Genomic DNA, 23,803 nt, shown 5'->3' on the forward strand with positions numbered 1-23,803 from the left:
GTTAAGACTGATTGTTTTTTATAAGATACGTTTAATACTAGCTAGCACCTTACCTTGGCTCCTTGCTGCACTCGCATAACAGGTAGTCAGCCTGCCACGCAGTCTCCTCGTGAAGTGCAATGTAATCGGCCAAGATCGGTCTCCAAAAATGCAGATTACCGATTGTTATGAAAACTTGAAATCGGACCTAATTAATCGCCCATTCCGATTAATCGGTCGACCTCTAGTTGGTACTTTGACTTCTTGCTTAGATACATCAAATATTGACGTTATACTATATAGGGAATAGGGGGGCATTTGGGACACAGCCACGTTATCATAATAGGAAGAGGTTGAGGGGATGGACAGACGAGTCAGCTACACACCATTTGCACTTCCAGCTGTCCTTGGGAACGTTCTGCAGTGGAGGGTCCAGGCAGTAGGTGTGATAGCTGATGTCACAGTCGTCACACAGTAGCAGACGGCCCGGGTCGGTGGCCTGGCCACACGCCTCGCACACTGTACACTCCAGACAGCGCCAGCCTTTATTCAACACCACCTTGGTGATCTGGGAGGAGAGGACAGGGTCAGATGTGGTGTGTGAGTATATTGGCAAAAGTCCAAATTGTGTGCGCTTATCTCTTTTAGAAGGTCCCAGAGTAAAGGACATTAATATATGACTGTGCTGCCGAGCTACACTAAAGAGTTTTGTTTGCAGTAATTGGCAGCATTAAGAGATAAGGATGGAAGCAACTTGAGCTTCCTGTGAGTTTATATGGCCCGTTTAATCCAGTTGACACTCACATATTGAGTCAGTCAGTCATAGCCAGGTTAAAATGTTTGAAATCAATAGATGATTAACCCTAAGCCCAGTCATTTTTGGGGTTCTCACATTTCCTACTCGTATGTAGTATCACAATCTTCAGTAAGATCTCAGAGAAAATGCCACTGTAAAGGATGGGGTACTTACCTTGATGCCAACACAGAAGGGGTGGTAGCACTGCCCACACTGGGCACAGGCCAGAAGACGACCCTCCGCACCCAGCCCAAAACTCCCACACACCACACACATGTCCTGAGAGAAAGGAAACAAATGGAGTTTACACATGATACTAGAGAACCAAAGTTGAACTGTAATATGGTAAGAGAAACTAATCAAATAATAGAGGTACGGGAAATGTATAAATTGTACAAAAACAGATGCCCACCTGTTTCAATGTGAAGCTGTCGTTGCTGGAGAATATGACCACGGTGTTGTGCATGGCATTCTCCTCTTCCTCCTTCACCTGGTATGGTGATTCCATGGTGGTGACCTGTATGTTATGAAGCATAAGCACAAACACACCATTAGATAGATAGGTTTGAGTCCTGTGATATTCCCTACATGAAAAGTGAAGTGTTTCTCTGTCTCTAAACCAATATTGCAGAGGTACGCGTCTCTGTTTATTGCGTAAATTCTTACAGGTTATTTTACAGCATGTGAAGTTGTCAGCGTTACAAGAGACTGCCTGGATAGGATTATTGATTAGCATTTGCCTCTGACACAAATGCTGTGTCACGCTTTGGTATGGAGTAACATGCCCACTGGAATGAGTCTGTTTTTGTGCTGCAGCAAATAATCTATCCACAACATATGATTACTGTTTACAATACACCAGGAAAACTAGGAGGTTTATGGGTAATAAATAAGGCTGGGATTTGCCAGGGACCTCACGATTCCATACGTATTGTGAATGGATACTGTAATTTTATTGCAATTTGATGTTCGAAACATATTGCTTAGTATATGTCTGCAGCAGAGAGACGAGAGAGGACATTAGAACATTTGTTTTGATCAGTCATGAAAATAAAAGTGCTGAAAACACATTGGCTCACATTTTTTTTAAAAAATTTTTTTAAAGATGGCGAACAAGCTATATGATGAAAAATACCGAAGTTCTAGCGCAGGTACAGCCGACTAGCGCTAGCTAACGCTACCCAGAAAACAATACTTGGAGCCAAAGTATTTTTATAAATATATTTTTAATTTAATCTACATTTAACTAGGTAAGTCAGTTAAGAACAAATTCTTATTTACAATGACGGCCTACTCCGGCCAAACCCAGACGAAGCTGGACCAATTGTGCGCTGCCCTATGGGACTCCCAATCATGGCCGGATGTGATGCAGCCTGGATTTGAACCAGGGACTGCAGTGACGCCTCTTGCACTGAGATGCAGTGCCTTAGGCGCTGCGCCACTCAGGAGCCCCAGTATCAATAACATAACATCCAAAATAATATTGCGATATGTAACTGTCAATTTTTCCTCCCAACACTAGTAATAAAACGGTCTTTCAGTTAATTGTAATGGATTAGTGTGAACTAAAGAGATCAGGTTGACAGGTGACATAGCCTACCCCAGGGTTGACTGTGGGACTGGCTCCATTCTTCCCTCTCGCTCGGCCCCGACCCCCTCTGCCCGACAGACCAGCCCCTCTGGGTCGCCTCCTCCCCGGGAAGCCTGAACCTCGACCCTGCAACAGAAACACACACCTCAGGACTCCTTCTCAACACACACCGGATCACACACACAGAAACACACACGAAAACACTCGCAAGAGTAGTGTTCACAGTCAGATACAGAAAAACACACACAGGTCCTCGCTTGCTAGACTGTGATCGATGAAGTCAGCTTAATTAAAAAGTTTGCCATAGGGGACTTCTCCTCCTCCACCCACTGTAGAGCTGTTGAGCTATGAGGCTGCTGGTATCTAGTGAGGTAACAGGAACAGCAGCTTGGTCTACTTTACAGAGGTAATGTCCTTTCCCATCCAGTGGTGTTTTCTTGGATGGTAGGTAGAACATTGCAAAGCCTACGCACAGATATGAAATGGTTTCATATCCATAGTCATATTTAACACATCTTAGAATAGCTCTTAATTCAAGCTACAAAACAAATTGATGCAGGGCGAAAAAGCTGCCATTTCTGACTTAAGAGAAGAAAATTGAGAACGCAATTTGTTTTTATTTTCTTTATTCAGCTAGAGCGGCATACTACAAAGCAGGATCGATGAGTTAGTCAGCTAACTTTGATTAAAAATAAATAAATAATAATAATAAACTGATTCAGGTTCATTAAGAAAGCTAAACTTCTATACTGAACAAAAATATAAATGCAACATGTAAAGTGTTGGTCACATGTTTCATTAGTGGAAATTAAAGATCCCAGCAATGTTCCATAAACACAAAAACATTTCTCTCAAATTTGTTTACATCCCTGTTAGTGATAATTTCTCCAATGCCAAGATAATCCATCCACCTGACAGGTGTAGCATATCAAGAAGCTGATTAAATAGCATCTTCATTACACCAGTGAACCTTGTGCTGGGGACATTAAAAGGCAACTCTAAAATGTGCAGTTTTATCAGACAACAAAATGCTACAGATGTCTCAAGTTGCAGGTGCGTGCAATTGGCATGTTGACTGCAGGAATGTCCACCAGAACTGTTGCCAGAGACGTGAATGTTCATTTCTCTACCATCAGCCGCCTACGTCATTTTAGAGAATTTGGCAGTACGCTCAACTGGCCTCAACCACAGACCAAGTGTAACCACGCCAGACGAGGACCTCCACATCTGGCTTCTTCACCTGCGGGATTGTGTGAGACCAGCCACCCGGACAGCTGTTGAAACTGAGGAGTATTTCTGTCTGTAATAAAGCCATTTTGTAGGTGGGCTATGCCCTCCCAGGCCCACCCATGGCTGCACCCCTGCCCAGTCATGTGAAATCCATAGATTAGGGCCTAATGAATTTATTTCAGCTGAATTCCTTATATGAACTGTAACTCAGTAAAATCGTTGAAATTGTTACGTTGCTTTGATATTTTTGTTCAGTATGTGTTGTTTGTTGAGTCAATTAGAACATGCCCATGTTAAGCTTCTTAAAAATAAAAAAAGTTATTTCAGAATATTTAGCTGGCTAACTCATTGATCCTGCTTTGTAGGGTAACCCTTCAGTCTCCACATTCCACAACTCAAATACATAGGCAGTCCAGCGGTGACAACAAAACCCATTTCTCCAAATAAGACACCTTGACGTGTTCATCTTTCTCAGTAATAGGATCATCTCTCCTGCACCATTCTGAGAGACTAGTGCTGAGCGATTAGTGCTTTTTGAGGTTGGTGCGTTTTCGGTTTGATTATATAAATGCACTATGCATTATGCGGGTTGGATGCCATAACACAGACTAAAACAATTTAAAAGTCCCATGATGGTAGTGACTGCTCATTACTGATTATCACTTATTAACCATAATTTATTCACATTACCTTGATAAAACATTTCAGTTGTGTATATTACATTTGTTTTATTTGATGACATTATTATTTCATTCCAAGTCATGTAACCTCTGTCTGACAAAAATCACTATTTGTGACCCAATTCAGGAAACTAGGCGTATGTCGCAAGTCACGACTTCACAGTAGAGCCATTTGAATGTAAAACATATATTTTATCATTTTTTATCAAAATGCATTTATTGGCAGAAACGCCTTCTCTAACATGTGAACTTTCATGTGCCTTAATATCAAACTTGTATGCCATCTGTAAATACGAATAAAATTGTTAAATTACGAGCCTAGTTGGTTTAGCCACAGAAAAAGTGAGCAACCTTCACGCTGGCCATGATTGGCTGAGATAATGAGTGGGCTGGAGATGCCAAGAGATGAGTTTGGATTGGTCTGCCATATAGCACGTGTCTGTCTATGGGAACTCATCAGTATGTTTAGGTAATCGCATCGAACGCGTTTTTTTTTTTAAAGTATCGCGTCGTAAAACTGCATAAACCTAATGTCAAGTTAAAGTGTATTGTTAGCTAGCTAACGTTAGGTGGTTGGCTCGCTAGCTAATGTTATGTGTATGCTTTCCACTTTCTGGAGGACCGAGTTTAGAAATCTGTGGGATTTGAGTATGATAGCTAAGGGCAACCATGCATGGCATCAGACAGGAGAAGCGTCCATCCATGATCTATACAGGTAAAAAAGTCTAGCAAACTACATTTTCAGATATTACATGTTTCTAATTTTGACAGAAAGTGGTTTCATTTCAAATGTACTGTTAGCTAGCTAACGTTATGAGTATGATCTTATTCTTCGTATCTCAAGACACATTTGCTTAACGAGTTATAGCCATTGAACCTGGTTGGTTAGCTACCTGCAGATTCATGCAGGGTAGTAACGTCATGAGTTGTGATTATGGTCCATTGTTTAGCTAGCTACATGTCTTAACAAAATACTCCACTATGCAAGTATCCGTTTCAATAGCATTTCACTGCAACTGTTGATAGACGTACTAGCTGGTAAATTCGATCTGGCTATCTACTCCGATTTCAGACCAAGGGTAAGATAGTCTAGTTAGCTACATTTTCAGATATTACGCGTTTCTAATTTTGACCAAGTATTTTCATTTCAAGCTAAAGTGTACTGTTAGCTAGCTAACGTTAGCTGGCTGGCTCGCTAACTAGCATTACGTCATGCGTTGGGATTCATTGTTTACCTAGCTAGTTAACTAGCTACATTTCTTAACAAAAGACTCTCGTCTTAGTGTGCCAGAGCGCAGAATAACTGATGAATTTTTGAACACTCAACACCCGTTGAATATGTCCGGTGAAAGTAAACGTCAGCAACAAAGCGTAATAACATTTTTGCCAGCAGCAGTTAGTTACAAACGCTCTGGATAACGTGAAAACAGCTGAACCAGCTCTGCTAGGGGGAGTAAAATGATCAGAGTGGGGTGTTCTCTCATTATGTGTCTGGAAGTAGCTAGCCAATGTTAGCCAGTTAGCTTGGGTGCTTGACTGTCGTTGTGAGGTCAGAGGTTTCGGATCAACCCTACTTATTGGCCAGAGCGTCCAGTGTGCCCTCTGAACACGAAACGCTCTGAATTTACGAACGGACAATCTGACAGCACAGTTGCAGTCACCAACACTCTGGATAACATAACAGCCTAATCAGCTCTGCTAGGGTGAGTAATGTTCAGTGAGCTGTTCTCTCTGATGTCTGGAAGTAGCTGGCAAGTTAGTAGAGAACGCTCAGATCAACCCTTAAAGAGATAGGTGGGGCTAAGGCTTAAGAGGGTGTGAACAATGCTGAATGGGTATATGAATGGGTGGTTCCCTAACTTTTTATAGTCCCGTACCCCTTCAAACATTCAACCTCCAGCTGCTTACCCCCTCTAGCACCAGGGTCAGCGTACTCTCAAATGTTGTTTTTTGCCATCATTGTAAGCCTGCTACACACACACTATACGATACATTTATTAAACATAAGAATGAGATTGAGTTGTCACGACCTGGCTTGTGGGAAGTGACAAAGAGCTCTTGTAGGACCAGGGCACAAATAATAACAATCAATACTTTTAATGTTTATTTAGCCATCTTACATATACAAATTTTGTTCATCTAAAATTGTGAATAACTCACCACAGGTTAATGAGAAGGGTGTGCTTGAAAGGATGCACATAACCCTGCAATGTTGGGTTGTATAAATCATTTTCCACACACAGTCTGTGCCTGTATTTAGATTTCATGCTATTGAGGGGCGAGAATCCACTCTCACATAGGTACATGGTTGCAAAGGGCATCAGTGTCTTAACAGCGTGATTTGCCAAGGCAGGATACTCTGAGCGCAGCCCAATCCAGAAATCTGCCAGTGGCTTCTGATTTATTTTTTTATTCACAGAACCGCTTGTTTCAATTTTGATGAGGCTCTCTTGTTCAGATATCGGTAAGTAGACTGGAGGCAGGGCATGAAAGGGATAACGAATCCAGTTGTTTGTGTTGTCTGTTTCGGGAAAGTACCTGTGTAATTGTACAGATACCAACACATCTTGACCACCAAAGTCCATTTGATGTCACAAAGCTGTCAAGTACTTTAAAAATATCCTCTCCTGTTGTCCTGGTTTCCAGAAGAGGATGTCTTCCTTAATTGACCCCCCCATAAACTTAACGGACATATAACAGTCGCTCAAAAACTCCTGTGAATTATTTTTCAAATTGGCATGTTTTGTTTCTAAATGTCTGTGCAAGAGTGAAGGTTTCATCGAGTTGTCAGATAGTATTTTTGCACATATAACACACTGTGGCTGAGGAAAGGCACTACACCCAATATAAGTGAACGCCAAATCAACGTAGTTCTCATCATATTTATGCCTCTTCGATTGTTCAACGTCCCCGTCTGTTGTTCGGTGCTGGGCTAGCAACAAATGTAGAATTACTGATGCTAGCATTGGATGTGCTCGTGGAAGCAGAACAACATGTGTCGTCAACAGGTGCAAGTGTTGTAGAGCTGATAGTAGTAGCGGTACTGCCAGCAGAGCTGATAGTAGTAGCGGTACTGCCAGCAGAGCTGATAGTAGTAGCGGTACTGCCAGCAGAGCTGATAGTAGTAGCGGTACTGCCAGCAGAGCTGATAGTAGTAGCGGTACTGCCAGCAGAGCTGATAGTAGTAGCGGTACTGCCAGCAGAGCTGATAGTAGTAGCGGTACTGCCAGCAGAGCTGATAGTAGTAGCGGTACTGCCAGCAGAGCTGATAGTAGTAGCGGTACTGCCAGCAGAGCTGATAGTAGTAGCGGTACTACCAGCAGAGCTGATAGTAGTAGTGGTACTACCAGCAGAGCTGATAGTAGTAGTGGTACTACCAGCAGAGCTGATAGTAGCGGTACTACCAGCAGAGCTGATAGTAGCGGTACTACCAGTAGAGCTGATAGTAGCGGTACTACCAGTAGAGCTGGTAGTAGCGGTACTACCAGTAGAGCTGGTAGTAGCAGTACTACCAGTAGAGCTGGTATGTGTGTCTATGGACGCGGGCCTTACTTTTTTTTAAAACCATTTATCCATTTTCAAGCAAACGGAATGAGCAGCAGCTACATTTGGCTACATACGGAATGTTAGTGGAATTCCTGCGACAGAGTAACAGTTAATTTGATTGGATGTTAATTATTTGATTAGGCTCCTATATTTGACATTGTGTTGTTATTTCGCTGAACACTAGATGGTTTACTTTTATTTTTGGCAGTGAAACGAGGCTACTCTGGCAAGAAAAAAAAAACTCTCCCAAAAGTATAGCCCCGTTGGAAAATATAAAAGTACTGTTTGGAAATGTGAATCACATTTTTATTTGGTGTACCGTCAACGGCATTGCGGGTAGCCCTGAGGGAATACCTGGTATAGACAAAGAAGGTCTCTCCAATAGCAGTACTAAAACATTGAAGACGATTTTCTCAAAAGTGAGTTTACAAGTTGATCAACTTCCAAAAGCAGAATTACTTTCCCATTGTTTCTCTATATGCCCTCACGATCATGCATTCTTCTGTCTCTTCTGTAGCAGGCGTAAAAGAAACACAGACCGAACAAGTAGATGCGCAATGGATTAACGTCATTGTAGTTAATAACCACATTTTATGCACTAAACTATGTGGCCTATTGGAAACAACAACTCCCTACTACATTGCACAGTTCAGGCTGGATCTAATTTATCTTTAGAGAAACTGTGCAATGCCTGCATTGAGCTCACAAAAAAATATAAATACATGGAATAAAAAAAGTATTGAACCTACATCGGTCAATTAGTTGTTTAAAAAAATAAAAAAATATTGGTTAAATCGCTCAGCACTATGAGAGACAGCCTTTGTAACACAGCAAGTGTCCAGGCTCTCTGTCCAGGCTGTTGACAGAGGACCTCTCTAATGTTATTCTGGCCATTTGAACTCCATTATGCTGTCAACACATTTCAGATGCTGGTGACTGCTGGGGTCTAATCACGGCTGTCAATCTAGTCTACTTTCTGTGAATCTTCCCCCCAAATCCCTCCTCCCCGATTCCCAAGTCCAGTCTCTTCACACCGCCCAGCGGTCTGACACCCTGATTGACACACAGTAGGGTGCTGCTTAACCTATCCAAAACCCATGCCAAGACCCAGAAATGACCACCTCACTTAGCGCCAGTGTGTAACACTAATGTCACCATGGCAACATATTGCAGCATCCACTTGGGCAGGCCTAAGTGCCCACACAGCCCACTTAATAAAAACCCCATCTCCATCCCGCCCCAAACTCACCCACAAAAGTATGACACAAACAAAACAAACAATTAAACAAACAAACAAACAAACACAGGTTAAACCTTGTGCCTCAGGCTGCAAAGGAAGGCCAAGATATAGCATTGTGAATTGGGTTAATATTACAAGTACATGTGCAAAGCCTAGCAAGAGATCCTCTCTAGTGGATGAAAGTGAAGCATTTTGCCATTAAGGATGAGTCGTATTAGGCTACTACAGGTTCTCATTCACCGTTCCCTTATTAGCCTGTCAATGTGAATTCACCACAGTCTCCTCTCCTCTGGTGACACGCTGATAGTTGAATGATTCATTGTGAAAGTCCACCATTAACACAGTGACATCAAGCATCACCCTGCCAGTGCACTTCACATAGCCTAAGGTAAGCAGAAGACTGCTGTGGCATGGCCCTGTGGTGGTTCTGGTGGTCTGGTCTCCAGAGAGAGCCGCGGTTATTTACCACTCTGATGCTCCAGGCAGGGCTGCCGCAGCCGGACGAGAGCTGCCTGGTCTTTGGGACGTTCCACCCCTCTGGCTGGTCTGGAGACCAGGAGGGGGAGCTCACACTGCTATGGGGGCTCCCATGCCATGCGCCCTAAGGTACAGGTAGGGGGGCCGGGTTGGGTGGGTGAGAGAGGGAGGGATTGAGGGGAGAAGGAGGGTGACAAAATGCAGCAACTTAAAAAACAAAGCCAGAGAAAGATGAAAACATAACAGACAGATGCAGTGAGTTTAAAAGGCTGGTGGCTGAAGAAGCTTGTTGGGACCATTCAACACACCCCAAGTAAGAGATATGGAGCTAATAATGATGCTGTTATACATTCTGACTTGGGGCAAAAAGCCAGGATGATATGATGCACATGATACTTTCTATATTGAAGCCAATCCAAGATATCTTTCATGCATACGAGTTGAGGCATGTTTCCAGCTAGACGTTCAGAGAGAGCTTGCAAAAGGTGAAGCAGAATCGTGTTAGTCGGTGCACAGCAACCTTGAATTCAGACAACACCGCAGCCTTCGTCAAGGCAACAGCACCATGCAACAGCAGCAGGACGGGGAAGAGCAAGAAACCACATCATCCTCTTGCCATGGCAACTGCATGTCACTGCCTCACTCATATCGCTGGCTTGTTGACAAAACAACACCTGGATGCGTTGGACAGCACGACTGACAGTGCATGCCTCTTCTGAGACAGAAGCATAAAGACTTGAAGACACCAAATCTGACTACACAGGATTCCACTGTATTCAAATAGCCTACATTTGATCTCCCCCAGGCCTGATCTAACAAATTAGTCTGTCTACGCACACCGTTTATTTAAGCAATAGGGTATATCTGGAGAGAAAAACACGACGTTGCAAGGCTAAACTCTCCTCAGCCTCATCCATAATATATCAGAGCCATGTGTATGATTCATATCCCAGTATAATTAGGATTTGACCCAACCCGCATACTGTGTCTCTGATTAGTGGCTTGATGAAAGTGTGTGTGGGGGGGGTTAACAAAGCCCTAATGAAGGTATTCTAAGGAGAATGAGAACAGGCTTGTAGGCATCATCAGAGAGGGACTGCCTTCAGCACATCAAGCATGTACTAGGAATACCATGGAAATTAGATACTAGTCTAGAACATGTGAAACAGCGCGCTTGAAGTTTTACTGTAGGATTACATATGGGGATGTATATAAAGTAGCCTGTTTTGTATTGTCTATATATGTTGGCAGTGTGCTCCTATAGGGCAGTGTGTGTACATAAGGTGGTGGGTGTTTGCAGAGTGGATCAGAATGAACAGGCAAAGTGTAGAGGTGGGGTACAGTGTGTAAGGTTCTTGGTAAGCGGGGTTTGCATATGGCCTAAGGAATAGGCCGTACTAATATTCTATTCTCATTCTGCAGTGTGGGAAATTAACTATTCTTCAGACTCACCATCAGTATTCTTCAGACTCACCATCAGTGAATCCCAAACCAGCCTCTCTCACCCCTACCAACTTGTTCGGAGGGCCCTCCGTTGTCACGTGTTGCTGATAAAAGTCGGAGGGTGACATATATAAAGTGGCGAGGGGATCAATAAACCCCATCAACTTTGGGACACACTGGCGACTTGAATGATGCAATTCATGTTCCAAATGTAATAATAAAACAAGCATGAAATTCTAAATTAACAAATTCCCCTATGGTTTCACAAGATATAAACCTCAGAAACAGTTAGGCTACCTCCCAAATGAAGTGGTTATTTAACTTGTTTGACCTGTCAAGTCTCAAAATCAGACAAACAAACAAACAAACATGAGTCATGATTAGTCATGCCTCTCAATTCTTTTGTATGATGTTGTGCAAACTCCAAAGCTACCGCGGTGCCTGTTGGAATAGCCACTGCGGCCTCCAGAGTGAAGAGCTATCAGAGGGTCTAATTAGCCCCTACACCTTCGATCATTTTCACTCCCTCAACTTTGGGACACTTGTGCATCACGGAGGAGGGCGAGCATGAACGCGCAAATGGGAGGGGGAGGGGTTATTTGGGATTCAGCTCATGTGAAAACTAAGGCGGGAAGGTGAGAACAGCCGTGGTCTCTGCTGACGATACAGTTTGGCCAATAACCCGACATCAAACACACAGGACTCAACGCTTCTCAACTGCCACAACTGGCAACTTCTCTGGGTTAAGTGTCCTCTGCAGCAGCAACACCCGTTTTAATGATATTCCAAACCAGACATCATAGCCAATCCACCGCTCTGGGGCAGAACACTCAGAAACTTTCTCCTCCTCTCATCATTCAACACACTCAACCACAGAATGACCGACCTAGAGGATTACACAATTATGGTTCCTCTACAGAGATTTAACCCTGGGATTTTTTTTAGATGCTCTTTGAAAATAAAAGACATAAGCCTAGATAATACATAAATAATATATCAATTATTACACAAAAAAAAAGGAGATTCTGAAACAGATTTTGAAGCCCTGGGATACAACCCTAAGAATAACACGTCAAGATTTGGATCTAAGACAAGAGCACCCACCAGCACCATGCATTACCTGCTTCACCCTGGGTCTGCCTGGGGAGAACTTCCTCTTGGAGATGGCTGGCTTGCCCATGCCGATCTTAGGGGTGAGAAGTATGAGGGTGGTGGAGGGGACGCTGCTGCTGTGTTCCCCCGGGGCAGGGTGGGCGTGGAGGGGAGGCTCCCTAGGAGAGGGCCCCATGGTTCTAGGGGAGGAGTGGGTAGGGGAGGCAGCCATCTCTGCCAGTCTTTCCATGGATGTCTTGTAGGGCTTCTCCTCGATGGGGGGACTGAGGTGGGAGAGGTTAGGCTTGCTCTCAGTCTCGGGGGTGGTGTCCACCTCTTCCAAGGCGCAGGCCCCCTCCAAAGCCCCACCAGCCAGTACCTCAGACATAGGTTCCCCTTTCCTCTCCCTCCTAGCCTTCACTGCTGTCTCCAGACTAGACAGACCTTCCACCTGTTCTACTCCTGAATTATCAGAAGCTGATACCTCCATGGGTTCTTCCTTGATGATTACGGACGCAGTACTTGGTTCTTTGGTGGTGGTGGTGGGTGGGGTCATGGTCATGATGTCCTCTGTGCTGGGTTTCAACGCCCTGTTTTCAGAGGAGGGTTCTGTCTTTACTGGCTTGGTCAGTCCTGTTGCTATATCCTGTGGCTGCTCTGGCTCTCTTGACACCTGGGCTGGCAGGGGTTGTTTCTCAGGCTCTTGCTTGGTCAGCCTGGGAGACTCAGGACCTTTTGTTGAAGGAACATGGGTCTCCGCTGCTGGTTGCATTTCTACGGAAATGAACAGAGAAAAATAGACATCACATCACACGACCCGTCAGTAAAATATCAGAATGAAAACCAACAGATGACAAAGGCTGTACCATTTGGAATTGAAACCAATATTTTCACATAAGAGAAGTTGCCTTAGATGGTGAAAGGCCTATTCAAAAACGACCGCTTTTATGTTGTGAGGGCATTGAAGTAGGAGTAGAGAAAGAACTAGAGGCTGAGTAAAAGCAGAACAAATACTCTTGATACATGAATGGCTTAGCAAAACAGGCTATGAACCTAACCTGGGTGAAACTGGCTCAGATCCTTGCTGACAGACACCCCATCAGTCCCTTGCTCCACAGCATCTGCTCCCACTGAGAGGCCTGGGAGAGAAGCAGGGGATTATAGCAGTGAGAGACTAACCTGAAACCCACCATCAGCTGATCATTTGTCCAGACTCAGCCTCTTACAGAATGACAGATTACGTGGGTAAAGATTGGAGTCATAATTTTCATCACAGGATACGGACATAATTAAAACATTAATGGAGTGAAAATGATAGACAAAAAGAGGGGGAGAGAGAGAGAGAGAGACGGTTGTTACTGATTGTCCTGTTAGTGACATTTTGATTTGTATTTTTTTTTTATGCTGTTCCTAATGAATCATTTCCAAAATACGCTTTCGCAATATGTACATTGTTACGTCATGCCAATAAAGCAAAGGAAAATTGAATGTGTGAGCGAGAGAGAGAGAGCCAGAGAGAGAAATTAAAAGTGGGCTAATACAGGCAGAAATATTAGATGCCCAGCAGGCTTATTGGCAGTGAACAGAGTCAGTTTTAACTGGGCATTATTTCAAATCCCACTCCTAGTTCCAACAGCCAAAGACGCATAGCTTTGATTTGTAACGTCAATCCCAGCTAGCAGTCTTTGATTGCGGTAGCTGTCCCTCTCACACACAGAACCGAACCACTGAGACTTGCAGATTCCCAGCCAAGTGCCCTCAAAGTAACCCAATAATCCATTACTAAGTCATGAATCTGTCACATAAAAAGCCCTCATTTCCTCATGGAAAAGACAGTCATCCATCTAGGCCAACACCAGATAGGAGGATTTTATAAACTCAATATTGGCTGAGGTTAACAGACCTGAGCTGCAGGCTGTTAAATACCTCAGGTTTCTCAACTCCAGCTGCTGCACAAAAAAAAGGAAACTGGAGAACAGGTGCTCACTCAAAGCAATGGTTGCCCCAACGTGGCAGTCCAAGCAATGTCAGAAAACAACGGACTGCGTGTAGCTACAATCAAATTTGTAATCATCATCAACGCATTCTTACACACATACTCCCGTAGCACCTCCCGCCTATCCTCAGAATTCCTGCTGACAGCTTTGGACAAACCACAAACAGTTCCTCACATTTCACAAGTTCCCACAACATCCCCGCTCTGATGATCCCATCCCAACAAACACACAACATGCACCTGCTGAGCATTTCTCCACTAGGAAAGGACTTTGAGTAACCATGACAACCTGCATATCAAGGTCTGAACTCTGATGACTGTGCAGCTCACAACACAAGCATATCTGGGCCTCGACACCCAGAGAGTCAATTACGAGATGAGTGAGCATTAAAAGCATCCTTCTTACAAAACACTACAGAGGGGTCCGTGTTATCATTATCAAACCCTTACTGCTGATTACTGTCATCATGAACCCTTCCTGCAGATCAAATCCTTCTTCCCCTTGTGGACACACACACAGCTCTATTTTACACAGATAAGCCATCATCGTGTCACATTTCATTTGTGTTCACACCATGGATCTGACAGTAGGCGGTATGTCTGTCATTAGATTCATGATAAGCCTGCTGCTAAGCTCTGAGTGGATGAGAAGGATCTGGACAGGTTACCACAGCTCATTTTAATAACCTTAATTAACTTTTACACTGGGTGGCAGGCAGGCCAGGAGGAGATTGGCTTGTAGTGCCATGATCCCACAAAGCCAATGTTTAGCTAGCCTATGCAACACCACAGCTAGCATATAGCCCAGCACCAAATCATACACATATGCTTAGGCCTGAAAGGAAATTTGGTATTCCTGTCTGGGAGCAATGATTGGATACGTAGCCTACATTGTGAATGACATCCCTCATCTACTGAGGACAAGACAAGAGCATCAAACGTATGCCAAAAGCTGTCAATATGACATTTGAATGGATGACCGATCAACAGAGAGTGTAGAGTTGATGAAGTTTCTCTCTACAGGTGTGAGACAACAGGGGCAGTGAATGGAGGAGAGGATGTAGGGGCCAGACCGTGGACAGGAGGCGTGTGGCGGCTGAATTCAGAGCTAAACCAACCATCTATTATGACCTAGTACTATAGCCCTTGGTGTTCAGCCTCAGGCCTCTCGAGGGAGGCTCCGCTCCTCCAATCAATGGAGATGAAATGCTAGTGGATCAAGGCCCCTAGAGGTTCTTTAGCATCACACAGACCTAATCACCAGCCTCTCTCGACACTGCCAGCAGCTCACACAGCAGCAGCACAATAAAACAAAAGCACTGCTGCTTAGGACAGGAGCCACACACAGACATACAGGATTCCAAAGTTGTCCGCTCCCCTTTGTGTGTGTGTGTGTGTGTGTGTGTGTGTGTGTGTGTGTGTGTATTATCGCAAGAGGGGGTGAGTGGGAAAGAGAGGGGATAAACTCGGGTGTTTTTAACAGCCACATAGGCGCTGTATCAGAATCTTGGACAACTCGCTGCCTGGTTATCTGTCATCAGCACCGCTCCCCTCCCTCCACAACAGACGGTGGACATCCAGGTTAGAACCCACAGTAATATACCCTGCAGCTCATTCAGCTGCTACATTAATAAGTGCATCGATGACATCTTCCCCATAGTGACTGTACGTACATATCCCAACCAAAATCCATGGATTACAGGCAACATCCACACTGAGCTAAAGGCTAGAGCTGGCACTTTCAAGGAGCGGGACACTAATCCGAACGCTTATAAGAAATCCCGACACGACCTCCGTTGAGCCATCAAACAGGCAACGCGTCAACACAGGACTAAGAGTGAATCCTATTTCGCCGGTTTTGACGTTCGTCGGATGTGGCAGGGCTTGCAAACTATCATGGATTACAAAGAGAAACCTAGCCGCAAGCTGCCCAGTGACACCAGCATACCAGAGGAGCTAAATGCCTTCTATGCTCCCTTCAAGGCAAGCAACAATGAACCATGCATGAGAGCATCAGCAATTGAGGACGATTGTGTGATCTCACTCTTTGTAGCCGATGTAAGACTTTTAAACAGGTCAACATTCACAAGGCCGTGGGGCCAGATGGATTACCAGGATGCGTACTCGGAGCATGCGAGGACCAGCTGGCGGGTGTCTTTACTGACATTTTCAAAGTCTCCCTGACCCAGTCTGTAATACCTACATGTTTCAAGCAGACCACCATTGTCCCTGTGCCCAAGAACTCAAAGGTAACCTGTCTAAATGACTACTGCCCCGTAGCACTCACATCTACTATATAATGGAGCCGGAGGGGATGGCTGCCATTTTACGCGCTCCTAACCAACTATGCTATTTTTGTGTTTTTCGCATTGTTTGTTACTTATTTTGTACAAAAAGTTGCTGCTACTGTCTCTTATGACCTAAAAGAGTGTCTGCACATCAGAACAGCGATTACTCACCTCAAACTGGATGAAGATTTTTTCTTTAATGAGTCTGACGCAAAGGATATAGTGCTTCCCGGAGACCAGGCCCAAATCCCAGTCATTCGGGTGAAGAAAAGATGGAGATACAGGCAGTGAAGGTCGGGGTGCCTCGTGAGGATTCGTAGGCAAGTGAGTAAATCACCATTGCCATCGGTTCTACTGACCAACGTCAGTAAAACCGAGCCAATCACTGGAAAACAAACTGGATGAAACAAACGGTCGAGACTATCCTACCAACATGACATTAAAAATGGTCATATCTTATGTTTCACCGAGTTGTGGCTGAAAGACGACACAGATAATAGAGCTGACTGCGTTTTCCGTGCATCGGCAGGACAGAGCAGCTACGTCTGGTAAGACAAGGGGTGGGGGTGGGGGTCTATTTGTCAATAACAGCTGGTGCTTGATGTCTAATATTAAAGAAATCTCGAGGTATTGCTCGACTGAGTACCTCATAAGCTGTAGACCACACAATCCACCAAGAGAGTTCTCATCAATATTATTCATAGCTGTCAATTTACCACCACTAAGACCGCACTCAGCAAGCTGTATAAGGCTATAAGCAAACAAGAACATGCTGATCCAGAAAGGCGCACCTAGTGGCCGGGGACTTTAATGTAGGGAAACTTAAATCCATTTTACCGCATTTCGAACAGCATGTCACGTGTAACCAGAGGAAAAAACCTCTAGACCACATTTACTTCACAGACAGAGGCGCATAAAAAGCTCTCCCACACTATCCTTTTAGTACATCTGACAAAAATTCTATCCTCCTGATTCCTGCTTACAAGCAAAAACTAAAGCAGGAAGTCATAGTGACTCGCTCAATATGGAAGTGGTCAGACACAGATGCTAAGCTAAAGGACTGTTTTGCTAGCACAGACTGGAATATGTTCAGTGTTTCATCCAATGGCATTAAGGAGTATACCACCTCAGGTCACTGCCTTAATCAATAAGTGCATCGACGACGTCGTCCCCGTACGTACACATCCCAACCAGAAGCCATGGATTACAGGCAACATCCGCACCGAGCTAAAGGCTAGAGTTGCCGCTTTCAAGGAGCGGGACACTGAAAAAATCCTGCTATTACTTCTATGCTCGCTTCAAGGCAAGCAACACTGAACCATACATGAGAGCACCAGCTGTTCCGGACAACTGCGTGATCACGCTTTCAGTAACCGATGTGAGCAAGACCTTTAAACAGGTCAACATTCACAAGGCTGCAGGGCCAGACGGATTACCAGGGCGAGTATTCAGAGCATGCGTGGACCAACTAGCAAGTGTCTTCACTAACATTTTCAACCTGATCGAGTCTGTAATACCTACGTTTTGAGCAGACCATCATAAACTCTGTGCCCAAGAATGCGAAGGTAACCTGCTTAAATGACTACCGCCCCGTAGCACTCACGTCGGTAGCCATGAAGTGCTTTGAATCACTGGTCATGGCTCACATCAACACCATCATCCCAGAAATCTTAGACTCACTCAAACGCGCATACTGCCCCAACAGATCCACAGAGATCACAATTTCAAATCACACACCACACTGCCCTTTCCCACCCGGACAAAACGAAGACCAATATGAGAATGCTATTCATTGACAACAGCTCAGCTTTCAACACCATAATGCCCACAAAGCTCATTATTAAGCTAAGGATCCTGGGATTAAACAACTCCCTCTGCAACTGGATCCTGGACTTCCTGACCGGCCGCCCCCATGTGGTAAGGGTAGGCAACAACACATCTGCCACTCTGATCCTCAACACTGGGGGCCCTGAGGGGTCAGTGCTTAGACAACAACCACTCCCTCAATGTGAACAAGACAAAGGACATGATGGTGGACTACAGGAAAAGGAGGGCCAAACATGCCCCCATTCACATCAGCGGGGCTGTAGTGGAGTGGGTTGAGAGTTTCAAGTCCCTTGGTGTCCACATCACCAACAAACTATCATGGTCCAAACACAAAGACAGTCATGGAGGGCACAACAACACCTTTTCCCCCCTCAGGACACTGAAAAGATTTGGCATGGGTCCCCAGATCCTCAAAAAGTTATACAGCTGCACCATCGAGAGCATCCTGACCGGTTTCATTGCGGCATGGTATGGCAACTGCTCGGCATTCGACCGTAAGGCACTACAGAGGGTAGTGCGTACGGCCCAGTACATCACTGGGGCCAACCCTCCTGCCATCCAGGACCTATATACTAGGCAGAGTCAGAGGAAGGCCCAAAAAATGTCAAAGGCTCCAGCCACCCAAGTCAAAGACTGCTCTTTCTGCTACCTCAAGGAAAGCAGTACCGGAGCACCAAGTCTAGGTCCAAAAGGCTTCTTAACAGCTTCTACCCCCAAGCCATATGACTCCTGAACAATTAATTTTACACTACTGCTACTAACTGTTTATTATCTATGCATAATCACTTTACCCCTACCTACAGTGGCAAGAAAAAGTATGTGAACCCTTTGGAAATACCTGGATTTCTGCATAAATTGGTCATAAAATTGTATCTGACTTTCATCTAGATCACAACAACAGACAAACACAGTCTGCTTAAACTAATAACACAAACAATTATTCGTTTTCATGTCTTTATTGAACACTCCGTGTAAACATTCACAGTGCAGGGGGGGGAAAGTATGTGAACCCTTGGATTTAATAACTGGTTGGCCCTCCTTTGGCAGCAATAACCTCAACCAAATGTTTTCTGTAGTTGCGGATCAGACCTGCACAACAGTCAGGAGGAATTTTGGACCATTCCGCTTACAAAACTGTTTCAGTTCAGTAATATTATTGGGATGTCTGGTGTGAACTGCTCTCGAAGTCATGCCACAGCATCACAAATCGGGTTGACGTCAGGACTGACTGGGCCACTCCAGAATGCGTATTTTCTTCTGTTGAACCCATTACTTCTGTGTTTTGGGTCGTTGTCCTGTTGCATCACCCAACTTCTGTTGAGCTTCAATTGGCGGCCAGATAGCCTAACATTACCCTGCAAAATGTATTGATAAACTTGGGAATGCATTTTTCCGTCAACGATAGCAAGCTGTCCAGGCCCTGAGGCAGCCCCAATCCATGATGCTCCCTCCAACATACTTTACAGTTGGGATGAGGTTTTGATGTCGGTGTGCTGTGCCTTTTTTTCTCCACAGTGTTGTGTGTTCCTTCTAAACAACTCAACTGCAGTTTCATCTGTCCAAGGAATATTTTGCCAGTAGCGCTATGGAACATCCAGGTGCGGTTTGCAAACTTCAGATGTGCAGCAATGGGTTTTTTTGGACAGCATTGGCTTCTTCCGTGGTGTCCTACCATGAACACCATGCTTGTTTAGTGTTTTACGTATCGTAGACCCGTCAACAGAGATGTTAGCATGTTCCAGAGATTTCTGTAAGTCTTAGATGACACTCCAGGATTCTTCTTAACCTCATTGAGCATTCCGCTGTGCTCTTGCAGTAATCTTTGCAGGACGGCCACTCCTAGGGAGAGTAGGAACAGTGCTGAACTTTCTCCATTTATAGACAATTTGTCTTACTGTGGACTGATGAACATCAAGGTTTTTAGAGATACTTTTGTAATCCTTTCCAGCTTTATGCAAGTCAACAATTCTTTAGGCCTTCTAAGATCGCTTTTGTTTGAGGCATGATTCACGTCAGGCAATGCTTCTTGGAAATAGCAAACTCAAATTTTGTGATTTTTTTTTATAGGGCAAGGCAGCTCTAACCAACATCTCCAATCTCGCCCCATTGATTGGACTGCAGGTTAGCTGACTCCTGACTCCAATTAGCTTTGGAAATGCCATTAGCCTAGGGGTTCACATACTTTTTCCAACCTACACTCTGAATGTTTAAATTATGTATCCCACCTGGACAAGAGGAACACCTATGTAAGAATGCTGTTCATTGACTACAGCTCAGCGTTCAACACCATAGCGCCCTACAAGACCATCACTTAGCTCCAGACCCTGGGACTGAACACCTCCCTGTGCAACTGGATCCTGGACTTCCTGACGGGCCACCCCCAGGTAGGCAACAACACACCCGCCACACTGACCCTCAACACAGGGGCCCCTCAGGGGTGCGTGCTTAGTCCTAGTGCTGCACGATTTGGACAAAATATAAAATGCGCTTTTTGGCCAGATATTGCAATTGTGATTATGAACTGCGATTTTTAAACCAGTATCAGGGTAGAGAACATCACTTCTAAAATGAGATCATATGAATTAATACATACTGTGCTAACTGAATACAAAACCAAACTTTTTTTCAACATTGTTATAGGCTACATATGATAATAGATAGGATTATTACACCTACATATTATTACACCTACATATATTAACAAAACAAATTTAAATAATCAAAATAGTGTGCTTTAATCGCAGCAGTAATTAATGAATTTATAACATGAGTTCCCATTTCCTATTTTACCATTATGAATTCTTAAATAACCCAAGTTAATTATTTATTTAGGCAGCAATAGGCTGCAGATGGAATAGAAAGCTTAGGATTGTGTAATTATGTATAAGCAGGCTTAATCATTATTATAATTCAAATTATAAATCAAAGTGCGTTTAAAAACATGTAACACACATAGCTTAACGATTGGAAGGTGCAGCTTGTGTCCAAAACATTGGAGTCTGGTCCAGTTACTCAACGCGACATGTTTCAACATCTCCCTTATTTTTGTTGTACAGTGTTGAGATGGCGAATATGTGCGAGATGGAATCTTGTATTTCCTGTCCACCTTGTTCATCCTCATCTTAAAGTAGTCTTCTCTGACTGTGTAAATAGGAACCATGTTTTTGGCTGTGATTGCTTCTGTGATTTCTATGTGCCTGCGCGGGATGTTCTTTCATAGGGCGTTAGTTACACTTGAAAACGCATCGGCAATCAATGCCTGTTTAACATAGGGTGCTGGTTATGGCTGAGGGGCATTGCGGCTGTCCGTCGCTTTTTGTTGTTGTTGTAACTACGCAATTGTCGTAAAGTAGAGGATGTTTATTCTTAAAATTATTCAATAAATAATAATGTTGCCTCATTGTCGCCACAACTGAGGGACTTTTTGCACAGCACTTGCATTTAGTTGATATCGGTTTGTCTATAGCCGTAATACTCCCATACCATTGAAGATGCGCCCTTCTTTGGCACCAAATCGACGTTCTCTTTAGAACTAGCAGCACTCGTGTATCCGACACACATGCGGTAAAGCCACAGAGTTCCTAAACCTTATACTGTACTGTCTTTGGTAAAGCCCTTTCTCTCCTGACCAGCATCTAGCGGTGTGCTCTAAGCAGGGAGCACGCGCATGCCATGCAGAGAGAGAGCCGCTTGTGAATGGTCAGCATCCTCTGTGCATGTAGAGCAAATTAACAGAGTCTAGCACATCTCACTGGAGGAGGTATATTAGTCTGGTTTTTGTTGTATTAATGGAATGTCAAAGAAACAAGAAAATCGCAGCCTATTGCGATATGGATAGTGCACGTCAATATCGGAATTTCGATCTGAATTCGATTCCTCGTGCAGCCCTAGTAAGTCCCCTCCTGTTCACCCACGACTGCGTGGCTGCACACGACTCCAAAACCGTCATTAAGTTTGGGGAAGTGGTAGACCTGATCACCGACGATGAGACCGCCTAGAGAGTTGGTCAGTGAACTGGCCGTGTGGTGCCAGGACAACAACCTCTCCCTCAACATCACCAAGACGAAGGAGCTGCTCGTGGACTACAGCAAACGGAGGCCCGAGCATGCCCCCTTGTGTGGCAGTAATACCCCATAAAAACAATTACGCCCTTGGGCTGAATATAATCATTATAATTTCCTTCTCCTGGCTGCCAATCGCCATGCTCTGAAGCCACCTCTCATTCACATGGCTCTCTCAATTCTTAGCCAATCCCAGCTAACTAGCGATTAGCATTAGTGGCTAACACAATTTAGCTGAACTTGCTAAGAAAATAAAAACTAGCTGTTTGCAGATGTAAGAAACACAAACTAATATTGTAATTATAGAACCCTTGAGGATTTATACTAAGATCAAAGTGGAAACAACATCATTGTCATCAACATTGTTGCATGTGGCGGCAGGTAGCCTAGTGGTTAGAGCGTTGGACTAGTAACCGAAAGGTTGCTAGATCAAATCCCTGAGCTGACAAGGTATGAATCTGTCGTTCTGCCCCTGAACAAGGCAGTTAACCCACTGTTCCCCGGTAAGCCGTCATTGTAAATACGAATTTGTTCTTAACTGACTTGCCTAGTTAAATAAAAGGTTAAATATAAAAATAAATGTGCTGCATTGACCATGCAGACTGAACAAAGTATCTCATGGTCAAGCAACAACAAAATGCGCTCCTTGAGTGACGGGATGGGACTAGGTCTGTGTGGAAAGCGGTGTGGAGAGAGAGAGAGCGAGTGGAGAGGGATACTATAAAAACGGACGTTACACACAGCGTATCACATTTAACAAACCAAACATTCAAATACGTTATAGAAGGTAAAGTAAAAACCCAAACCAGTCTGTGCATAAGTATAGTACAATATAGTAAAATAGGGTATACCGCCCGACCCTAGTACTGAGTATGACCCAGTCAACCACTGGGGCCAAGCTCCCCGACACCCAAGGACCTCTATACCAGGTGGTGTTAGAGGAAGGCCATAAAAATTGTCAAAGACTCCAGCTACCCAAGTCAGAGTGTTCTCTCTGCTACTGTACGGCAAGCGGTCCCGATGCACCAAGTCTGGAACCAACAGAACCCTGAACAGCTTCTATCCCCAAGCCATAAGACTACTAAATAGCTTACTTAACCAAATACTTACTTAACCAGACTTTCTGCATTGACCCTCTTTGCACTAATACTTTTGACTCATCACATATGCTGCTGCTACTGTTTATTATCTATCCTGTTGCCTAGTCACTTTACCCCTACCTATTAGTGTTGCACGGTATACCGAAACATCTGTACTTTTCAGTATTCTAATTTGTGTCACTTTTAGTACTTCTTTCAAATGTGTCTCACTTCATATACGGATTGAGAGGATCGAGTGTGTAGTAATTTGTCTAAATCTTCAAGGGGGCAGTAGCTAGCTAGGATACTTGTGCTTGCAGCTGACACATCACAAGCCACTTTTGAGAAGCAAGCGAGAGGAAAAATTCCAACATCATGGCATCTTCAAAAAAAAAAAAAAAAAAAAAAAAAAACATACCTCCATGCCCGCAGCTTTTTAACAAAACTGTCTGAAGAAGCTTACTATGGTAATAGGTGT

The 23,803-nt window shown here is 44.1% G+C and overlaps 1 protein-coding gene across 7 annotated transcripts in view; it reads right to left on the reverse strand.

Annotated features, from left to right (window-relative positions):
* The window catches only part of LOC115169671 (histone-lysine N-methyltransferase 2C), a 128,270-nt gene that overhangs the window by 70,948 nt on the left and 33,519 nt on the right, over positions 1-23,803 (reverse strand). For 5 of the 7 annotated variants that reach the window (XM_029725544.1, XM_029725542.1, XM_029725540.1 and 2 more), the window contains exons 12-18: positions 13,133-13,213; positions 12,103-12,848; positions 9,529-9,663; positions 2,376-2,492; positions 1,188-1,292; positions 950-1,054; positions 366-547 (exon numbers count right to left, since the gene is read on the reverse strand). In XM_029725544.1, the coding sequence (XP_029581404.1) occupies positions 366-547; positions 950-1,054; positions 1,188-1,292; positions 2,376-2,492; positions 9,529-9,663; positions 12,103-12,848; positions 13,133-13,213 (1,471 nt within the window). The remainder of the gene's footprint in view (positions 1-365; positions 548-949; positions 1,055-1,187; positions 1,293-2,375; positions 2,493-9,528; positions 9,664-12,102; positions 12,849-13,132; positions 13,214-23,803) is intronic. The other 2 variants (XM_029725543.1, XM_029725545.1) reach the window with 2 other exon arrangements.

The sequence above is a fragment of the Salmo trutta genome, chromosome 31, assembly GCF_901001165.1.
Source record: "Salmo trutta chromosome 31, fSalTru1.1, whole genome shotgun sequence".
Taxonomy (NCBI): Eukaryota; Metazoa; Chordata; class Actinopteri; order Salmoniformes; family Salmonidae; genus Salmo; species Salmo trutta.